This window comes from Plutella xylostella, chromosome 29 (genome assembly GCF_932276165.1).
Source record: "Plutella xylostella chromosome 29, ilPluXylo3.1, whole genome shotgun sequence".
NCBI lineage: Eukaryota > Metazoa > Arthropoda > Insecta > Lepidoptera > Plutellidae > Plutella > Plutella xylostella.
The window spans coordinates 10,997,234-11,020,518 of NC_064009.1; the positions used below are offsets into that span (position 1 = coordinate 10,997,234).

The 23,285-nt window shown below is 40.7% G+C and overlaps 1 protein-coding gene across 1 annotated transcript in view; it reads right to left on the reverse strand.

Annotated features, from left to right (window-relative positions):
• Positions 1 to 23,285, reverse strand: part of LOC105396066 — a 43,719-nt gene that overhangs the window by 1,620 nt on the left and 18,814 nt on the right. Inside the window, exons 3-11 of the mRNA XM_048631779.1 lie at positions 12,619 to 12,702; positions 12,328 to 12,429; positions 6,719 to 6,838; positions 6,072 to 6,156; positions 5,186 to 5,301; positions 4,187 to 4,364; positions 3,004 to 3,180; positions 1,445 to 1,547; positions 275 to 368 (exon numbers count right to left, since the gene is read on the reverse strand). Of these exons, the coding sequence (XP_048487736.1) occupies positions 275 to 368; positions 1,445 to 1,547; positions 3,004 to 3,180; positions 4,187 to 4,364; positions 5,186 to 5,301; positions 6,072 to 6,156; positions 6,719 to 6,838; positions 12,328 to 12,429; positions 12,619 to 12,702 (1,059 nt within the window). The remainder of the gene's footprint in view (positions 1 to 274; positions 369 to 1,444; positions 1,548 to 3,003; positions 3,181 to 4,186; positions 4,365 to 5,185; positions 5,302 to 6,071; positions 6,157 to 6,718; positions 6,839 to 12,327; positions 12,430 to 12,618; positions 12,703 to 23,285) is intronic.

Sequence of the window (23,285 nt, forward strand, 5' to 3'; positions counted from 1 at the left end):
TGGGCCTGAACAACTCGCACCCCGTATATAGTTAATTATAGTGTTTGTATTGTAGTGGGTTTCAAAGATCAACTAAGTACTCGCAACTGTGTTCGTTATAAGTTACTAGCTGTTCCCGCGAGCTTCGCTACGCCTTAAAAAAGTTTCTTTCGCATTTATAATATTAGTTAGGATAACCTTATGTAGTTGGGGTATATGTAGGACAACCCGCACACGCATAAACGAAGTGGAGACTCTGGTGACAGTTCTCTTTATGATGGGCTTGAGTAGTTACCTGCGGCAGCTTGCACCGCTTGAAGCGTCCGTACAGCGAGGAGTAGGGCAGGTTGTAGTGGATGGCCGCCTGGTTGATGGACATCTGGCCCACTCTGCAACACAGAGAGTCACACATTAGCCGGGTCTACACTACACCAAACGATCTAACGGGGTGTCGGGCTACAATCAAGCGCTCCAAGGATTTTGAAATGAGCGCGCAGGAGCGTTTGGTAGAAACCTGGCAATTCACAACACATCATCAGGACGGGCGACGCGCGCGACAGCTGGATGTATGTATAGAGTGTCAGCGACTGACCTGACGGCGTCCAGCGCGTCGCGCATGGCTCGCTCGGACCACGGCGCGGGCGACGCGCGCGACAGTCGGATGTATGTATAGAGTGTCAGCGACTGACCTGACGGCGTCCAGCGCGTCGCGCATGGCTCGCTCGGACCACGGCGCGGGCGACGCGCGCGACAGTCGGATGTATGTATAGAGTGTCAGCGACTGACCTGACGGCGTCCAGCGCGTCGCGCATGGCTCGCTCGGACCACGGCGCGGGCGACGCGCGCGACAGTCGGATGTATGTATAGAGTGTCAGCGACTGACCTGACGGCGTCCAGCGCGTCGCGCATGGCTCGCTCGGACCACGGCGCGGGCGACGCGCGCGACAGCTGGATGTATGTATAGAGTGTCAGCGACTGACCTGACGGCGTCCAGCGCGTCGCGCATGGCTCGCTCGGACCACGGCGCGGGCGACGCGCGCGACAGCTGGATGTATGTATAGAGTGTCAGCGACTGACCTGACGGCGTCCAGCGCGTCGCGCATGGCTCGCTCGGACCACGGCGCGGGCGACGCGCGCGACAGCTGGATGTATGTATAGAGTGTCAGCGACTGACCTGACGGCGTCCAGCGCGTCGCGCATGGCTCGCTCGGACCACGGCGCGGGCGACGCGCGCGACAGCTGGATGTATGTATAGAGTGTCAGCGACTGACCTGACGGCGTCCAGCGCGTCGCGCATGGCTCGCTCGGACCACGGCGCGGGCGACGCGCGCGACAGCTGGATGTATGTATAGAGTGTCAGCGACTGACCTGACGGCGTCCAGCGCGTCGCGCATGGCTCGCTCGGACCACGGCGCGGGCGACGCGCGCGACAGCTGGATGTATGTATAGAGTGTCAGCGACTGACCTGACGGCGTCCAGCGCGTCGCGCATGGCTCGCTCGGACCACGGCGCGGGCGACGCGCGCGACAGCTCGATGCCCTCGCGTTTGCAGCGACCGTACAGCGTGCCTGCAATTATAGGAAAGTGGTTCCATTGAATCCTAACTAATATTATAAATGCGAAAGTAACTGTGTCTGTCTGTCTGTTACTCTTTCACGCCAAAACTACTGAACGGATTTGAATGAAATTTGGTATACATACGGTATAAACCCTGGGAAAGAACATAGGCTCCTTTTTTATCCCGGATTTCCCACGGGAAAACTTTTTAAGGCGAAGCGAAGCTCGCGGGAACAGCTAGTAACATATACTTATGTGACTTATGACTCGCAATCCTAGGTACCAGTGGTGAACGGTCCATACAACAGGACTCCCATCGACTCCCCGTATAGTAAAATGTACCCTCACGATATTTAATTATTTTAACACACCTTCAAATATTTGCTAGAGCCCTATTAGTATGGAGCAACGGTATAGGTAAGGCAGGTGTATGGATAAAGGTCACAGTACATAATCAACTCGGAAAGGTATCGACTCCGTATCAACTCGAGCCGTTCAGTATTATTTATGAAACCTGCAACGCAACGCAAACTCGGGACAAGCTCGCGAACGTCACGCTTGTCGCTATCCGTCGCCGCACTTTCGATTGCCATCAACCAGTCACCTATCCCTAGTCGAGTGGACGTGCTCACGTAGGGTTGACGCCTGGTTAACGGCGAGGTCAAAGGGCTTCGGTTACGATCCCTTCACGTTACGTTTACACTCGCTCCGCGAACGCCTGCGAAAGCGCGAAACGCTAGTGTAGATTTTGTTGACGCCCTCGCGCTTCGCGGCGTTTCGCGTCCGGTGGCGGTTTTTTGGTCCGCGACAAAGGGTACGCGGCGCGCGAATGCGAATACAGCTACACTCGCTGTTTTATCGCAGTAGCGTACAAGACATTCTGTTCTGGGGGATTTTCATTGAAGTGGCGAACAACACTGCGAAGCTTCGTGAGTGTGGACTGTGGAGGGACACAGTTGTGGGCGAACCGTTGCGTAAATTCACGCCGCGGATTCACGGAGCGACTTGCGGCGCGAGTTTAGAGCGGGCTTACGGTATTTTACTAATGAGGCGTTTGTTAAAAAAAAAAAGTTTACATTATTGGAGAAATAGATGGCGTTGTCTGAGTTGTACTAACTGTCAAACCCTCAGAACACAGATTTTTTGTCAGCTAACATCTTATTTCCACAGAGGAAATTGTATATTTGCCCTCATACGTCCTCTGCAGCAACGACGCTTGAAAAATAAACACTCAAAACTTGTAAATTAGACTAAATAGACGTACTATTAAAAGTAGTGAGTTCTTATTCTTAGTTTCGAATACTTCAACCTCTTTGCTCTCTGCAATATTTTGACAGTTGGTACACTATGTTGTCACGATATCTATTGGCTTGTACAAAAACTCAACTGACAGCTGTCAAGGAAAACGGCTCATTGGGAAATTGGACACTATACTAGCTAGACATGAATCTGTTGAAGCGCCCCTACCTGTAGGTATCCCGTATATAGCGGAGGCGCGCTGCACGGACGCCTGCCCCGCGCGGATGGCGGCGAGCGCGCGCGCCAGGTCCGCGCGCCGCCACGCCGTGGGCGCCGCGTTGAACGGCGCCGCCAGCCGGATGCCCTCGCGCCGCGCGATCTTGTACAGCGTGCTGCTCGGGATGCCTGCGTACCACACAAATCCTAACTAATATTATAAATGCGAAAGTAACTGTATCTGCCTGTCTGTTATTCTTTCACGCCAAAACTACTGAACGCGGATTTGAATGAAATTTTGGTATACATAATGGTCTAGACCCTGAGAAAGAACATAGGCTACTTTTTATCCCGGAATTCCCACGGGAATACTTTTTAAGGCGAAGCGAAGCTCGCGGGAACAGCTAGTCCTAACTAATATTATAAATGCGAAAGTAACTGTGTCTGTCTGTCTGTCTGTCTGTCTGTCTGTCTGTCTGTCTGTTACTCTTTCACGCCAAAACTACTGGACGGATTTGAATGAAATTTGGTATACATACGGTTTAGACCCTGGGAAAGAACATAGGCTACTTTTTATCCCGGAATTCCCACGGGAAATCTTTTTAAGGCGAAGCGAAGCGCGCGGGAACTGCTAGTATTTTATAAAAAGAGCAGATGATTGCGTTAAACTCAAAATATGTAGCACTTTGTCCAATAAAGTTTCCATTAGTTAGGTAGGTTCACTATAAACATGAACACTAACATAAAATATTTATCCTACTAAGTATATCGTACTTAATATTATAAATGCGTAAATTTTTGAGTAAGTACTTATGGGTGTTTGATACTTCTTCACGTCAAAACGGCTGAACTGATTTGGATGAAATTTGGTATACATACGGTCTAGACCCTGGGAAAGAACATAGGCTACTTTTTATCCCGGAATTCCCACGGGAAAACCTTTTTTAAGGCGAAGCGAAGCGCGCGGGAACAGCTAGTAATATTATAAATGCGAATGTAACTGTGTCTGTCTGTCTGTTACTCTTTCACGCCAAAACTACTGAACGGATTTGAATGAAATTTGGCATAAATACGGTCTATACCCTGGGAAAGAACATAGGCTACTTTTTATCCCGGAATTCCCACGGGAAAACTTTTTAAGGCGAAGCGCGCGAGAACAGCTAGTTGTTCTATAATATTCCATAAGTGAACTGACCGTACGCCTTGCTGGCCTTGTTGGCGGAGATGGCGCCGGCGCGCAGGGCGGCCAGCGCGGCGCGCAGCTCGCCCTCGCCCCACGCGCGCGACCCGCCCTCCTTCTTGGGCGTGTCGATGCCGAGCCGGTGCGCGCGCTGCCACAGCGTCGTCGACGGGATGCCGTATGTCGTCGACGCCTGCAACAACACCCGGGACGTATATTATTATTACTTACATTATTTATTGCACTACAATTTTACGTGTAAGTAAGTACATTATTTTCTTCCACTGTTAACCTTTGGTGTTGTGGAGAGGGTGATAGATAAACCAGAAATCACAGGCGTGCCGGCAACAAACGCTAGCGCTGGTCAGTCAACGTGCGAGGTTACATGGAAAGAAACATTTACTTACTAATTTACAAGATGCTATGGACAATATTGGGCAACCAAGAACCACGAGGCGTCGCACTGTCATGCAGAAGGCAGCCGCCCTCGGCATGAGCTGGCACGAATTCGAAGGCGTGGAACAGGACTGGTCAGAGTGGAAATTTACACCGCGAGCCCTATGCCCGTATTAGGGAACTGCCTCTGTGGTCTAGTGGTAGAAGCTTCGCTTCATGACCCAGAGGTCCCGGGTTCGATTCCCGGGTGGGACCATCAATTTGTGTTTCTAAATTGTGGTTCTAAGTTTGGTTAGGACATAGAAGGCTGATCACCCGATGTCCGAAACAGTGAAACGATCCATGCTGTCGGATGGGCATGTAAAGCAGTCGGTCCTGCGCCTAGCTCTCTCCAGTCGTGTCGGTCAATCCGTCCCATTGGGCTATGAGAGTGATGGAACAGAGAGTGCTCCTGTGTACTGCGCACACACTTGGGCACTATAATCTACTCCTGCGTAGATGGCTGATCTCAATTGAGATTGGCCGCCGTGGTCGAAATTCGGCTAGGAGGACATTATATTATTATTATTAGGGATCCCAGGACCTGTTGATGATGGGCAATATTGAATGTCCGCGTACCTTGGTGAGGCTCATCTGCTGCGAGCGCAGCGCGTCCAGCGCCCGCTCCATGTCGCGCGCGCGCCACGCCTTGGGGCTGCGGCGCGCCTCGCCCTCCGACCCGTCAGCGCACAACTCTGAAATACAAATGCTAATATTATTTATTGACGTTAAATGTTACTATTATCATGTGTCATATCGGTCTACCATCATTTCACAACAAAGGCTCAATCACTAAAAGAAAATAGAAAGAAAGAAAGAAATTTTATTTATTTCTAACACACACAGAAACAACACATACTTACATTTACAAGAAAAGGTTAAAAGTAAATTAAAAAAAAGTAATTAAAAGCATGAATGTTGCTTCTCGGTGCTGAAATGGGTAAAATAATTGACGAAAGAAACTACTCAACAACGGACACACCACACAAGACACCAAAAACACGGCGGCGAGCCCGAGCTTAGGGCGGGCGGTAAGAAAAATTGGTTAGATGAGGGGTACATACAACTGACTGAGAAACAGCGGCTGGTATTTCTTACATTACCTAGGACAGACAAGACTTTATTTACATCCACCTCTGAGTAATTAGGTAGCATATATTCCAGCCACTACCGGGTAGGAGGGTCGCTACGCTAGCCCATTACCGTTAGCAGCTGGACGAGGAAATCCGAGAAAACAGAGTGTTGTTTCACTCCTTGGGTGAGGAGTGTGAGGACTATGACCATCAGTGGACGATTACGTGCTTAGCGTGTCGGTACTATCGGTGAATGTGTTGGTGACATGGTAAATGGTTAAAGGATTACAAGTAAGATTTGTACAGCTTCTTGTCAGAGAAGTAAAATGGGATGAGGTGTGATTCATTGGTTGTCAGTCGTCCACTTAATGTAGTATAATGTTGTCATGTACCTGTGTCATCGGGCTCGTCCTTGAGTGCCCGCAGCGGCGCGAACTCGTCGTCCTCCGCGCCCTCGCCCGCGCCCGGCGCCGGGCTCTGCGGGTGTACCATTACCACATTATTTTTAACTTACACGGACATTTCTCCACAGAGAAATACAAGACTATGGTCAGAATAACTTCCTTCAGCGAACCAGCGTACGAGCACGTGCTGGTGTAATAAAAGCCATATTTTTTTTTAATTAATTAAGTACCTTCAATATTTTATAAACTACCTAACTACCTTCTATTTGATAAAAATTAGGTACAGTCAGCGGCAGTTAAGTACATGGGAAAATTGCGATATTCGCGGGGGTAAAATCCCCCATATTATATACGTGCAAAAATGACAAAGCCAATGTGTTGGCATATTGTGTGTATGTGTATTGTACACATGTACACAATATACCTACAATCTTTGCAATAAATGATTTTGATTTGAAAAAATAAAAGAACGAGTAGACATTCATAACACACAAGTTAGTTAAGGCTATATCCCATTCCACGGTGAAAGACATCTGATACAAACATAAGCTACCCTTATTCGAATGTAATAAGGCTTCTAACAGATATCTTTCCCCGTGGAGTGGGACATAGGAAGTAGAAGTAGCGGTACATACGGGGCAGTGCGGCTTGGGCTCGAGCGTCTCGAGCGTGGCGCGCGCGGCGGGCGGCGGCGGCGGCGCGCGCACGGGCACGGCCGCCGGGGCCGCCGGCGCCAGCGCCTCCAGCCCGGAGCCCTGCGGGAACACAACATGAACACGGTGCGGTTACCAGCAGCGTAGCTCGGTTGTCAAATCTGACGTACTTAACTTGTATGGATCTGACAGATATTTGGCAGGCAAGTGTGTCGGTGATGGTACGGTAGCAGGAGAGAAGTGAGTTAAACTCTTATTTAATAAAATACGTACTTAACCCTTTACTTCATACGAAGCCATAAATGGCTCTTGGAATTTAATATTTTATTCTACCCCAACCAAAAAAAATATTTAAAAAATGATATCGCTATACTTTTAGTCACTTCTTTGTTTATATAAACATATTTTTTTTGTCCATGGTATGTGTCATCTGCGAATATAATCGCAACTTATCCCAGGTGCAATGATTGCTTTCTGTGAATGTGATTTTTCTGAAACTTTGAAATTCTGCAAAAAATATAAAAAGTACGTTGTTGGTAGTAAAAAAAAATTTTTCCTTTTGTGCATACCTTATATTTTCTGGAACTTGTCAATTAATTAATTATTATTAGTTTTATATATCTTATTTTCTCAATTATGTGAGAAAGCCATTTCTGGCTTCCTATGCGTTGAGGCTATAATATTTATGCCAGAAATGACTTCCTATGCACTCATACAAAGATAGGTTAAAAATCTAGTTAGTATGTACATACTAACTAGATTTTTAACCTATCTTTTCAGAACAAATACTTCGCTTATTTATACCTAAAAAAATACAATACCTGATGTTGACTCCTTACGTAATTTCACTAATGACTAATTTTACAAATTTTAAAATTTACTAATTAACTAAATTTACTTGTATTATTTAAATATATGTATATGTTCTGATTTAATAATAATTTTTCACTGATAAATTGCTGATCCGAAAAAAGAGCTGTAATAAAGCAATTCAGGAATTGTGATAGTATTTATTTGCCTCCTGCAGTAGTCCAGCTACCATATCCCAGGATAGATGGCAAGGGAGACTCCTCAATGTTATCAAATGCTAGCAGAACAGACAATCTTACAGGTAGACACGAATCTCCTGGACCATCCCAAAAAAAACGTTAAACTGTACCTGTAGAGATGAGGACCTGCTTTAGCTGTGTTTGAATTTGATAGAAACAAACAGAATTAACCATTTTTCAATCCAATTATGAAAAGTTTATAGTTTTGGTATGTCTAATCAGAAAATTAATTATATGAAATATTTTCACAAAAACTGATATCTGTCTATGTAGTGCATGGGAAGCCATAAATGGCATAGATATACCAAGTACCAGTGCATACGAAGCCATTTCTGGCTCCTAATTTTTTTTTCTAAAATAATGTAGCTAAATTATTTTTTTACTTAAAAATGTTTTTATTATCCCTTATTAAACGATATTCAAGTAAAAAATATTTTTTATCTCAATCCCTTCATAATTCATGCAGTAGAGGGTTCTACTACACTAGTTCACACTGAATTAAATATGCAAGGTTAGGCAGTGGGTAGGTGTAATCACAGAATAATAACTAGTACCAGGTACAGAAGTCCATCTTCGCAATGGCTTGCAAAGAAATATGACTCCATCCCATAAGCAATAAGATCTAATTTAGATTGCGTTCCAGCCGCACACGTTTTTATTTACTTACCTACCAATTAATTTTTGAGGGAATATGCGCCTTATTTCACTGGACTACGGTGCATAATAAATTATACGTGATAATACGCATTGAAAAAGAAGCTACCTTAGGGTTGCCTCAGCACCATAGACTACAACGTTTACTAAGCAACGGACTGACTTTGTAAAAAGAATGTCATGTTTTTAAAACAAAATTAATTTGAATTTAGAATACAAAGCTATTCCAAACTTTTTTTCTTTATTTTTATTTTATTTATTAAAACACAAAACGGATTACAATTAATACATCACAATAATATGATTACGTACTATAAATTTAGATCTGAATTGAAATCCAAAATATGTGTTTACAGCATAATTAATTTAAACAAATCGTGCTTATGCTTAACCTATAGTATAACTAAGCAACTAAAAGACTAACACTAAATAACAAAAACCGGCCAAGTGCGAGTCGGGCTCGCGCACAAAGGGTTCCGTAGCAGCAAAATTACAGTTAAATCAACCTATCTCAAAAACTATAAGAGATACTTTGATCAAACCAAAAATCGTTGAAAGAGTTAATTAGCATGCATCACCTCTATTTTTTTTAGAATTTTATACCCCGTAGTTATAAAAATAGAGGGGGGGGGGACATACTTTTTACGACTTTGAGAGCTGATATCTCAAAAACCGTTCACTTTAAGAAAAATGTTTTTTAGAAAACTTTATATCATTTTAAAAGACCTTTCCATTGATACCCCACACGGGTATGTACATCGAAAAAAAAAATTTCATCCCTCAGTTACATGTATGGGGGGGCCCCACCCCCAATTCTTTTTTTTACTATTTAGTGTCATATTTTTGTAGCGGTTCATACAACACATATTCCCATCAAATTTCATCACTGTAGTACTTATAGTTTCCGAGTAAATCGGCTGTGACAGACGGACAGACGGACAGACGGACAGACGGACATGACGAAACTATAAGGGTTCCGTTTTTGCCATTTTGGCTACGGAACCCTAAAAATGGTTGAACGAAACCAGAAATGGAGAAAAAAAAGAAGAAAATAATAATAAAATTAAAGGTATTTGTATCTATTTAGTCTATGCATCTGAGCGCATCTGCCAAGGATCCCTTAAATTTAACATAGTTCGCAACATAAATATCTATATTAGAGTCTATTGACACAATGCTGTTGTAGAGTCTGCACATTCGCACAATAGGGTTGTAAAACGAGGTGTTGTTAATATAGGATCTAAGGCCAAACGGTTTAAAAGCTCGAGTTCTATTATTTGTGTTGAAAGACAGTAGTGACAAAAGATAGCTGGAGTCAATACCATTGTGTATGATTTTATAAAGATATAGTAAGTCACTTTGATTACGACGATATTTTAATGACACCATGTTAAACTTTTCTAACCTTTCCTCATAACTACTTCTTGACCGACCAGCTTTACACTTATAACTTAAGAATCTTGTGAATTTGCGCTGTATTCGCTCAATATAATCTATATGTACCACATAGTATCGCGACCATATCACAGATCCATATTCCAATATAGGACGAACCAGGCTTTGAAATAAATATATAGAACTTCTGTACTTTTTAAAGTGTTTGGAGGCTCTTATAATGAAACCTAGTAATTTATTCGCCTTACCAGTAATATTTTCATAGTGATAGCGGAAGGTCAATTGCTCATCAAAATATATTCCCAAGTCCCGTACAACCGACTGTCTTTGTAGCAAATGACCCGATAACTGGTAACTATACATTAATTTGGTTTTTTTATTTGTGAAAGACACCACAAAACATTTTTTAACGTTAAGAGACATCATATTGTTTGAACACCAGTTAGCTATTTTATTGATGTCGTTTTGTATGGAAAGGCAATCATTTACATCATTTACCTTGCGAAAGACTTTTAAGTCATCGGCGTATAAAAGACAAGGATTTTCAAGACATTCCGCAAGGTCGTTAATAAACAGAATAAAAAGTAATGGCCCCAAATGTGATCCCTGGGGTACACCAGAACTTACAAATAATGGCTTTGATGTATAGCCCTTCACAGCAACTAATTGACTTCTTTGGCCAAGGTAAGAGGTTATCCACCTATGCAGGCTCCCGTGTATTCCGTATTCCATTACTTTATGTACTAACAGAGAATGGCTCACTTTGTCAAAGGCCTTGCTAAAGTCAGTGTATATGTCGCAGGCAACTGGTTTAATCTCCTGTTTGATTGAACCACTAGCCCGTTCATTGGATGGCGCTGTTCAGTTGTATGTCTAGGCCGAACGTTGATTGTACAAGCGTCACAAAACGTCCAACTAGTTAGCTGACTTAAAATCAGTCAGGTGGTGAATAAAACAAATATGGCGTCTAACAGCGAACAGCTGACACAAAAAGCACCTATATTGTTAGTTTTTTGCAAATAAATTAGCTTGAAAGTGCGTTATTTGTGTTAAAATAGTGTGACAACATGGATTTACCTATTATTACGCCGCGGGCGGATAGTTTCAAAGAAAAAAAGTGGCGAAACTGGATAATTATGAACAACAATATGAAGGTGCGTTTATTGTTATTGTTTAGTTAATTTGTGAGATAAGAGCTTTGTAACATAGTCTTTTTGTTGACTCTTGTCTGGTGATGTTCACCCTAACCAGACATTACAAAGTTGCTATACTATATCCCATTCAACGACTTCGCTGAATGACGTTCAGTCAAGACGTCGAACGTTACAATCAACGACTTGACGAGTTGTCCTTTAGTCATACAACTGAATAGCGCCATCCAATGAACGGGCTAGTGGTTCAATCAAACAGGAGATTAAACCAGTTGCCTGCGACATATATACTATCCACCTGGCCTCTTACGGCAAAAGATTGACACAGGTAGTTTTTATATTCTAGTAGGTTACTTATGGTAGACTTACCCTTTACAAAACCATGCTGTTTGTCAGAAATAAGAGGTTGCAGATGATTAAATAAATATTTGTAAACCAGAGATTCAAAGAGTTTAGCCATTTCTATTGGAAATAACCAGTAAAAACAATAACAATTTCATAGTTAAGATATTTTGAAGTTCATAAAATATGTATGAATCTATAAGTACCTAAAACATTTAATTTTGTGAAAACATGTTTTTTATTTCGTTATAATTTATATTATGGATATAATTTATATTATGATACAGAACGTGTTAGTTTCGTTAAGCACTGATCCCACTCAGCGCACATTTTATAATCGATTCATTTATCATTTTGAAGGTAGTTGTGTCTGTAAATTTAATACTTTAACGAAAACAAAATTGGAATAGACTTTGTTCAACATGGAGAAAAAAAGGGTTTGTAGTTCGGATTAATTTCATTTCAAATAAGGAACGTAGAAGAAATCAATAAAATACTTAGATTAGTTTTACCTGTCAGCATCTTTTGGTAATCTAAAAATAAATAATTTTGGATCACGATCCGTATTTAAGCAATTAATTTATAAGCAATCAATTAATTATTAAAAATACTGTGCAAACAGCACAGTATTTTTTTGCTGCTTTTTTTTCTTTTTATGTCCATTTTTCTATTCATAAATTTAAGAAATACCTAAATACGACATTTATAAACTAGTACGAAATAGGAACAAATAGCGCGCGCGTGTATCGTCTTCCGATTGCGGCAGCCGACTAGATTCGCCCCCTCGAGGCGGCAGGCGCCAGGCTGGCGCCTGCGCCGCCCACGCGCGGAGTGACACAGGCCTGGTGTAATGCAGAACGGATAACCGCTGGGCTACCAACGGTATAAATACAAATACAAAATATATTTATTTAACCCATTTTCACACACATTTATGGTGTATTTACGGTGGATGATTGATGTTCCCTTTTGAAATACAAACGAGACAGTAGGTAAGTACCTGCAAATGTTGCAGGAACGGCGACTCGAGGAGCGCGTCGTCGGAGCCCGGATCCACCTCATGTTTTATTATTGGACACATTTGCTCCACATTTGACGGTACCTGAAAAAAATAACAAAACTACCGCTGACCCATGATTCGATGCAGGGGGTGACCACTGTTAGTTCTACAGAGAGGTAGCTTGACAGGATTCGCTTGATTATATCAGTCAATGACTTGATGACTCTGCCTCTGACATTACGTACTTACACAACTTATTCCCTATAACTTCCCTATAAACTATAAAGTTACCTGTATGTTGTAGTAGTGCAGCTCGTGGTCGGGCGGCGGCTCGCACTTCACGCTCGGCGGCGCGAAGCCGTACCCGGCCATCTCCTGGAGATAAACAGATACTATTGTACAGGTACGATGTACGATACTACGAACTGCGACTATACTATATGACCCAATAGGGTTTGGGCTGGGTCATGTCATAGGTATATTTTTGTTTGTAAGGGCCTGCGCGAACTACGATTTTTTTGTAGTGATGTGTATTGCGACTTTATGAGTTAAGATTTTTAAGACGCTATTCATCACTTTATTTCCCCTTACCGACCGACATAAACTTATAATATTAGGTACTATTCTATTCTATTCTCTGTGGCGGTAGGTATTAGTACCTGCACCTGGCTCTCTCTAGTGGAATCATATCCCCAAGGTCTAAACTTCCTTCCTAAGCTTGGACCATTTCCCACCACGCTGGTCGCAGTGGGTTGGTGGGTTCACAATGTGGATTATCCAGATGTACTATTTCCTTCATTCAAACATGGACGGTTTGTTAAATACGAGTAGTTACTTTGACCACATACAAAAGTGACCGTACTTATCCAGCTGTATTAGCGCAATTTTACACGACGCAAGTTTCATTCTTCAATATTTAATTGTGCAACAGGCAAGAAAATTGCGTCGTGTAAATAACGCTTTAGGAGGAGATTCAAAAAAAATATCTTTGGCAAAGACGTTAGAATTAGAGATAAAGAAAGCGGCCCTTTTATTGGATTTTTCCCGATTGGAGCTGAAACGAGAAGCACGAAGTTGCTCCTTCCCTTTCTCTCATTCCAGAAGGCAACGGGCCCGCATTCAATATTTTTTTTCTCTAATTGTTTTTTTTTCGCTAGCGATCGACGCTGCAGCAGCCGTTTCAATGTATGTATGGGATAGGTGTCCTACCTACCTACTTGGATAGAATTAAGTAATGAATAAGCATACCTACCTACATAAGTAATAAATATAATGAGATCTTTTGACCGTTCGGAGATACAACCATCCAAACCATGTGTTATTTGCTCCTATAGGGAGGGACCTAGACAGTACACTATAAGGCCATTCACACACTTCACCGCATCACCGCGCGGATTGCGGATTTCTCATAGTAAATTTCCGCGAGGTCAGGCGGCGGTTTTTAGGGTTCCGTAGCCAAAATGGCAAAAACGGAACCCTTATAGTTTCGTCATGTCCGTCTGTCCGTCTGTCCGTCTGTCCGTCTGTCACAGCCGATTTACTCGGAAACTATAAGTACTACAGTGATGAAATTTGATGGGAATATGTGTTGTATGAACCGCTACAAAAATATGACACTAAATAGTAAAAAAAAGAATTGGGGGTGGGGCCCCCCCATACATGTAACTGAGGGATGAAATTTTTTTTTTTCGATGTACATACCCGTGTGGGGTATCAATGGAAAGGTCTTTTAAAATGATATAAAGTTTTCTAAAAAACATTTTTCTTAAAGTGAACGGTTTTTGAGATATCAGCTCTCAAAGTCGTAAAAAGTATGTCCCCCCCCCTCTATTTTTATAACTACGGGGTATAAAATTCTAAAAAAAATAGAGGTGATGCATGCTAATTAACTCTTTCAACGATTTTTGGTTTGATCAAAGTATCTCTTATAGTTTTTGAGATAGGTTGATTTAACTGTAATTTTGCTGCTACGGAACCCTTTGTGCGCGAGCCCGACTCGCACTTGGCCGGTTTTTTTGTATGCCTCTATCTATGCCGTCCTACAAAGTTATAATTATAACACTTATTTCACCTAAATGATTTTTACTGTGACTTTTACATCATCAGAAGGGCATTAATTAAGTAACTTTTATATTTTGGATGTAATAAATTTTAAATGTAGGTACCTATTATATTTTTTTGGTGTAAAATTTTAGTGATAACTTTTTTTTCGTTAGTTTAGACTTAACAAAGTTTTTATGCAATTTGATAATCATACACACTGAGTAGAGGGTACGACCGAGTCCGCGTTGTTGTATGATCATACAGTACAAAATAAAATAAAGTTGGTTTCGTCCTGATAAATAAAAAAAACCGGCCAAGAGCGTGTCGGACACGCACATGAAAGGGTTCCGTAGCCTTAAGAGTGGCCGACCGCTTGAAACAAAAAAAAAAAACAAAAATTACCATTTAGTTAGGGCAACTGCACGTCATAAGTTGATCGAGTTGTATTAAACATAACTATGTATGATACAGAGCAGAGCCCGCTATAGTTTTAGTTGAGAGTAAGTACTTACTTGAAGGTATACAGCATATTTTTTTCAGAATTATTGTAATAGTACTAATTCAAAAGTTAAGGGGGGGACGCTCTAATTAACCGACTTCGAAAAAAGGAGGAGGTTCTCAATTCGTCTGTATGTACGTTTTTTTATGTATTACTCCGTCATTTATGGACATATTATTTTTTTGATGTATTGGATTCACTTCCCATTTTTTGGTGGTCCCATTTTTTTTTCAAAATTTTTGTCCACCCCCAAGCGTGGAAAAAGGGGATAAACAGGGTATAAATTTCCATTTTGGGCACCTATAAACCGATTCTAATGAAAATTAGAACATAAATATACTTAACAAAACAATATGATGGTGACCTGGAGCTGATCTGATGATGGAAACGGAAGGTAGTTAAGGGAACTCCTCACCGGCATACATATAGCAACTACCTCGTGTTTGGGCTTGAATGTTCGTACTGATGAGTAGGACTTATTGGTATCATTTGCACCTACATCTTATTGTTGATTATTGAAAAAAACTAAAAACAGTGAAATAAAATAATAATTAAAAAAACCGACTTCAAAAAACCAGTAAAAAATAATTTTCATGTTTAGACCAATTCTATGTGACATTGCAAATATACCTAAACTTACTGTTCTTTTTTGAAGTTGGTGCCATATTTCTTCAGATTACTTTGTCACCGCACCAACATTAAAAAAGAACAGTACCCTACCTGCTTTCGTGGCAATGGGTGTTGAAACGGCGGGGAACGAGCCTAGGGGCCAGGCCGGACGGATGGACAGACATGGCGAAACTATAAGGGTTCCTAGTAGACTTACGGACTCTTTTTTTAGGGTTCCGTAAGTCTACTAGGAACCTAGTAGACTTACGGAACCCTAAAAAAAGACTCATATTCGATTGATAAAAATTAAAAAATAATCTCTGTTACTTTGTCATATTGGAGATAAGGTACTTAAATCTCAAAAAAGAAAATAATTAATTTAAATAAAAACTTATCAAAACCAGCCATAAACGGCGAAGTTACCGGTGAACATACTTTTACTTACATAAAAAAATACATAGGTACAGACTACATCGGTACAGACTACAGACGAACCTCCTTCATTTTTCAAAGTCACACCTATCTCTATTTTATTTCATTTTATGATTTAGAAAGTGTATAAGTATATAACTTTCTACTTATTCTAATGCTTAATTAAATGACAAAAAACAATCAATGCGGGATTGCGGGTTCATCCGTAACTTCACACGTAAATAAGTTGTATTAGTTACGCGCGAATAAGTTTAAAAACTTTCCAATGAAAGTTGAAGTTCAAAAACTCTATCAAAGTTTATTTTACGTGCGTGGAGGGAAAAAACTTTTCGCGTGTAAACAACGTGTGTAGGTACCTGGAAAAGGTGGATGGCAATAGTAAAGAGACTGTAATGTAACGCGGGAAACCCCCTCGATCCACTCATTCATAGTGTGTGCCGCTGTATGTGGCACGCGACAACACACGACACTGCGCGGCCGCGACCGCTGACGACATCACGTTTACTCTCGCCGTCTTCCCGCACACGGCGAAGGACGGTGTGAAGAGAATGCGATAAACGTGAGGAAAGCAAAATCATCGAAGACGAGAGCGCGAAACTGAGTGAACTTACCTAGTGTAGGTCGAGCAGCGCGGCGCGCCGCACTCCGCCGCACTCGCATGCAGCTCCGCCGCGGCGCCTGTGACCTTCGGGACACGATGAGATGTCGCAAATGAAAGTGAATTCGGCACACACCCGCGCGAGTCTGCGTCGCTGCGTGGCGCATGTTTAGGAGGTGCAGGGCGGGCTCGTGCTCATTTTTTTCCGCGTCGAAGAAATAAAAACAAACGCCTTTTTGTCAGGAGCATGCCGGCCGCCTCCACCGCCGCCGCCGGAGCGCTCCCTCATGCCACGCTGCAGACCTAGTTGTTAGAAACATTTATATTTTTTTAAATTAAAGGCATAAAAATGATGATAGGGCTTATCAACTATAATTCATATCAAGTACTTAGGTACCTAATTGTAGGAAATACAATCATTTAAGAATAGAAACGGGCAAAGTGTTTGTCGTAGGGGGTAGATGCACTATAGTGTGGTAGCGGTAGATAGACGTGCAGGCACAGGCAGGGGGCGCCCCCGCCCGCCCGGCCGCCCCCGCCCGCGCCCGGCGCCCGGCGGCGCCTTCTCTCTCCGCTCCGATTGATTTTTATTACAAGAATTTCGCTCGTGGCTTTTTTTTTGTTTTCTGCACACCGACAGGCCGGCGACGCACACAAACAAGATTCGTATAATTCGTTTGTACGAACTCACTAATGCTATTGATTTTTATAACGAAGCGCCTCGCCTGAACGCTGTGCCGCGTTGAAACAGAAAGAAAGCCTGCTTGGTGTTTGATTTTCATTTTTCACCTTTTAGTAGCTTACTTAAGTACTTAATTAATGTTAAGGTACTTACTTAGTTACGTAATTTCAGAAAAAAATCTAACTACCCACATAAAGTAAAATGTTGGATTGACATGGATAGTTATAGTTACATTGAAAGTTGACAAGAAACAACTTTGTTTGTACTTGAAAAATGCTTATTTATACAGGGTGAATTGCTGGACCGTTTACCATCACGCTGCCGCTCGCTGGTCCACTACGGGTTGGTGGGTTCACATCACATCACACATCTATACAGGGTGTTGCAAAAAGGGTATACTAAGCCGAAACCAGCATGTTATATCTAAGCCCGAAACTGAAATCAGAATTTGAAAATTCGCGAAAAAAAATATTTATTTTCCATAGTAAGAAGTCATGTGACCAACTAAGTTTCGGCTTAGTATACCCTTTTTGCGACACCTGTATAGTTTGTCTATATGTTGTGCTAGATGTAGATGTGCCGGTTCCCTCTCGATGGTTTCCTTCACCGTGATAGCGATAGTAATAGTATCATAGTATACATTTTACATCGGGATTCCAATTCCAACCAACCCACATCTCTGGCGTGAGAAGCGGGCGCTTCCACTGCTTTAAGATAATACCTTTTCAATTATATTTATCACACATAACTAACTATTGAAGCGGGTACCAGATTTCATACATGCGGCATCCCGGCGGCGGCGTGTACTTACAAAATTATACCATAGCTCTTACGGTGAAGGAAATCGTCGTGAGGAAACCTGCATATCTAGATTTAGCATAAGTATCGAGATAGGTGAACCCACCAACGCGAACCAGCGTGATGGGAAGTGGTCCAAGCTTAGGAAGGCAGTTTAGACCCAGGGGTCTAGGCCTAGAGTCTAGAGTACTCTAGAGGATATGCACAAAGGTTTCATTCGAGAGAGCCAGGTGCAGGTACTTACACCTCAACAGAGAATAGAATAGGTATTATCCTAAAGAATATTGACGTATAAGTGCCATACTTATACAATAATACTTACATTTCGTGCGTCGCAAGCAAAAAGTTAAGAGGGTTGGTGGGAGTCGGCCGCTCACTGAGATAGTGAGCGCGCGTAACGCTGCAAGGTGGCCTAAGGCCTAAGCCCGTGTCTCCATTAGGCAACAGGTCGCTTCCATATTATGTATTTGAAATGGAGTGTCCACCTGTCCACAGTCTGCTAGTTTTGCGCTCAATGTACGCAGTTTGCAGCGTTACACGCGCTGACTATCTCAGTGAGCGAACGACTCCCTCCAAAACCGGTGCCAGTCGGCGGCGGCGATAATGAAAATTGATTTGAGTTTGCAGCTATGTACGTACGTACCTACTTAACTCAAGTTTCTGATCGCCACAAATATACGGCTCACTCAGTCGGCCGCTAACAACAGTTTGCCTACTGGGGACATCGCCGTGTCCCCAATTATTTTAAATAGGTTGTAACAACTAGTGATTAAAAATATATTTCAGATTACTATATAACTTATAAAATAATTATACAATTTCTTTAGCTTAATTTTAAGCAAGCAACATGAAAATAAATCTGAAATAAAATAAAATACTAATCATGGGCACAGAATAATAACTTCAGGGCAGGGGCGATGGAAGTTGGAACCTGCAAACTACTAACGCCATCTATGAACTAAATTCTTTTTTATATTCTGAATTCGTCTCTTCCTATACAAGTATACAACCTTACAACTTGTTAGACCTAAGTTATCTTTAGTTTTAATTAGGTAAGTATTCTTAGTATATTCCTTAGTTAAGTTTTCCTATACGCGTGCAAAATAATATAGGTATATGTAAACTTACCTACATATGTAGTTACGCCATAAATAAATACATTTCTAATCAAATAATTTAAAAAAAGACATCTAATTCATGGGTAGATGGCGCTAGTTAAAATTATACGACCAACGCGAACCAGCGTGATGGGAAGTGGTCCAAGCTTAGGAAGGCAGTTTAGACCCAGGGGTCTACGTAGGCCTAGAGCAGTGTTTTTCAACCTTTTTCATGACGCGACCCCCCTGGTATTAAAAAATATTACGCGACCCCCTTGACCCTTCGGTTTTTATTAACATGTAGGTATGTATAAAGAAGCCAAAAATTTTTTTGGGTTTTGTTTTATTGGCTACCATATAAAAAGTCCTAAATATAGTCAAAGTATCTTATTAGTTATGTTAAATACAGGGTGTTGCAAAAAGGGTATTCTTACTAAGCCGAAACCTACATGTGCAATTGTGCATCATGGTATATCTAAGCCCGAAAATGAAATCAGAATTTTATTTCAAATCTTGCGGAAAAAATACCGTTTTTGCGACACCCTGAATAATTCAATTTTGTTATTATAATCAGCCTCTGGATTCACTTTGAAAAATCTGAGAACAGTTGTTAATTTATACGTAATTTTGAATACCATTATATTTTAATACATTTAATATTACTAGACATATAATTAAACGACCGAAAGGCGTAGTGGTTAGTGACCCTGACTACTGAGCCGAAGGTCCCGGGTTCGATTCCCGGCTGGGGCAGATATTTGTTTAAACACAGATATTTGTTCTCGGGTCTTGGATGTGCCCGTAAAATGGCAATAGGCTCGCCCCCTATTACATTGGGACTAACATAACACTCTGGCGAAAAGTGGGTCCAGCAATGCACCTCTGCCTACCCCGCAAAGGAGTACATTAGTACAAGGCGTGAGTGTGTGTTTGTTGTTGTTGTGTTAATATTATTACTTATTATTTTCTGCACTCATTGGAAGCAAAATGACCTGAACCAAAAAATCAATAAAAAACCTTCTCTAATTTAATAATTTACTGTTAGAAGCAAGATGAAGTAAGAGTAGCTAATTGTATTCTTCTTCTGTATGTAGGTATCAACAAAAGATTTCTCGGGAAAACTACAGATTTTGGCCAGATTTAGTAGTAGTAGTTTGCTATAAAAATCAATGCTCGCAAGGATGGAGTAAAATGCTTATTATGATCGCTGATCTATCTAATGGAAATATTAATTAAATTAATTGTCTTTACAGTTTTTTTTTCACTAAAGTACCCAGTTTTTTCGACCTCTGGCGACCCCCCTACAGAAGCTTTGCGACCCCCTAGGGGGTCGCGACCCACAGGTTGAAAAACACTGGCCTAGAGGATATGCACAAAGGTTTCATTCGAGAGAGCCAGGTGCAGGTACTTACACCTCAACAGAGAATAGAATAGGTATTATCCTAAAGAATATTGACGTATAAGAGGAATTATAAAAATTTATAACAACGGATGAAAATGTTATGTTTTTATTTTTTGGTGTTTTAATATATTTTGAGTAAATGAAATAACACCGCTATAATATATAGTTATTAAAATCTATTGTGAAATTACGGTATTTTTAGTACTTATTTAATAAAATGTAAATATGTGACGGTAAGTATGAATAAATTTCTGTTTTGTTACCATTCTTGGGGCCTAAATAATTAATTAAACTTTAGGTATTCTTTCAATTTAAAGTATTTAAAGGAAAGCCACAGTCTTCTTAAATGACATTATCAAGGGAAAAAAGTCCTATATTCTTTAGAAATCAGTTAAAAATCCAATAATGTCTCAGTTTTGTTACCACAGTCAACAAATCAAGAATATTTTTTAATGCCTGAGGCGTAATTTAGACAACAACACATTTATAACTTTTACATAGGTTGGGGAATAACTAATATTTACTAATTAGAACCAAAAATATTATAAAAGTAAAGAGTTTTAGATAAAATAGTACAAAATCTTCGAACAGAATGCAGGGACAGCTACTAAACGGACGGTAACAAAATTGTTGGGCTTGGTTTACATGGCACCAGCACAAAATTTGAACATGATAAATTTAGAACATGGGCCCAATTTTACATGAATTTCACTTTAAACATCTTAATAATAGACTTAAACTCTAAATTGGGTTATATCGCTCGAAAAACCACATTTATAACAAAAAAAAACAATAAATATACAGTCATAGCAATCCAACTTCCGTTATTAAAGTCGCCATGTAAACCTGTCGATTTTGTTACTTTTTCGTTCCATCTATATGTTACCGTACCCTCAGTAACAAAATCGAAGTAACAAAACACGCCCACCTAACCTTTGAAAAAATATATGAGCCGTTCAGTTACTAGCAGTGATAGACCAAATACCACAGTTTGTTTAGCATTAACCATGCCTTTTTATATTAATTTAACGTAAGAAATGTGTCAATAAATAATTGATTACGGTAGTAACAAACCTGACGACAAATTTGGCCACAGTTCGACCGGTAATAAAGACAGTCTCACTGAGCTACCCACGGAGGCCTTTTTATTTTTTTTAAGCCGGCAATGTCTAAGATCTTAGTATTGCCATATTTTAAAAACTAAAAATAAGTATTTGGTAAATTTTCTATAGGAAAAAATGCGGTAACAAAACCGACATTTCCGGAAGTATCAAAATCAAGGCCGAAATAGTTTTCGATTTAAAAATATAAAACGGCTATTATTCGCACTTTTAATGATATCAAACGATAATTATTTAGTAGATCTTCCGTAAAAACCACTCCAAAAGTTCGGCTACTTAAGATTTTTTTTAGTAAATTGAGCTACAAGTTTCATTTTATGCCGGGGACAGGGCAAAATGGTGGGTGGTGACTTATTAAAATATTTTTGAAAAATTCAGTTTAAGCAGGACTTAAATATATTTTAGTTTAAAATAAAGTCAATAAGTTATATTTACAGTTAAAAGGCATTTTTTACCAATATAAGGAAAGAAATGGCTGCAAATAAATAAAGAAGTTGAGGGACATGCCAAAATGGCCGTTGTTATAAATTTTTATAATTCCTCATAAGTGCCATACTTATACAATATACTTACATTTCGTGCGTCGCAAGCAAAAAGTTAAGAGGGTTGGTGGGAGTCGGCCGCTCACTGAGAGTGAGCGCGCGTAACGCTGCAAGGTGGCCTAAGGTCTAAGCCCGTGTCTCCATTAGGCAACAGGTCGCTTCCATATTATGTATTTGAAATGGAGTGTCCACCTGTCCACAGTCTGCTAGTTTTGCGCTCAATGTACGCAGTTTGCAGCGTTACACGCGCTGACTATCTCAGTGAGCGAACGACTCCCTCCAAAACCGGTGCCAGTCGGCGGCGGCGATAATGAAAATTGATTTGAGTTTGCAGCTATGTACGTACGTACCTACTTAACTCAAGTTTCTGATCGCCACAAATATACGGCTCACTCAGTCGGCCGCTAACAACAGTTTGCCTACTGGGGACATCGCCGTGTCCCCAATTATTTTAAATAGGTTGTAACAACTAGTGATTAAAAATATATTTCAGATTACTATATAACTTATAAAATAATTATACAATTTCTTTAGCTTAATTTTAAGCAAGCAACATGAAAATAAATCTGAAATAAAATAAAATACTAATCATGGGCACAGAATAATAACTTCAGGGCAGGGGCGATGGAAGTTGGAACCTGCAAACTACTAACGCCATCTATGAACTAAATTCTTTTTTATATTCTGAATTCGTCTCTTCCTATACAAGTATACAACCTTACAACTTGTTAGACCTAAGTTATCTTTAGTTTTAATTAGGTAAGTATTCTTAGTATATTCCTTAGTTAAGTTTTCCTATACGCGTGCAAAATAATATAGGTATATGTAAACTTACCTACATATGTAGTTACGCCATAAATAAATACATTTCTAATCAAATAATTTAAAAAAAGACATCTAATTCATGGGTAGATGGCGCTAGTTAAAATTATACGACACCACTGCAACTTATAAAAAATGCACATAATGGTACATACATAGTACATACTACATACCATACAGCTATGTCGTATGAAGGTTTTACTAAGTACCTACCTAAGTACTAATAGCGTGTAATGTACAGTCCCACTTTAAAGTCATGACAATAAAGAGTGCGATTTTGCTAAGACTTTTTATCATTGTCAGTTATTTACTC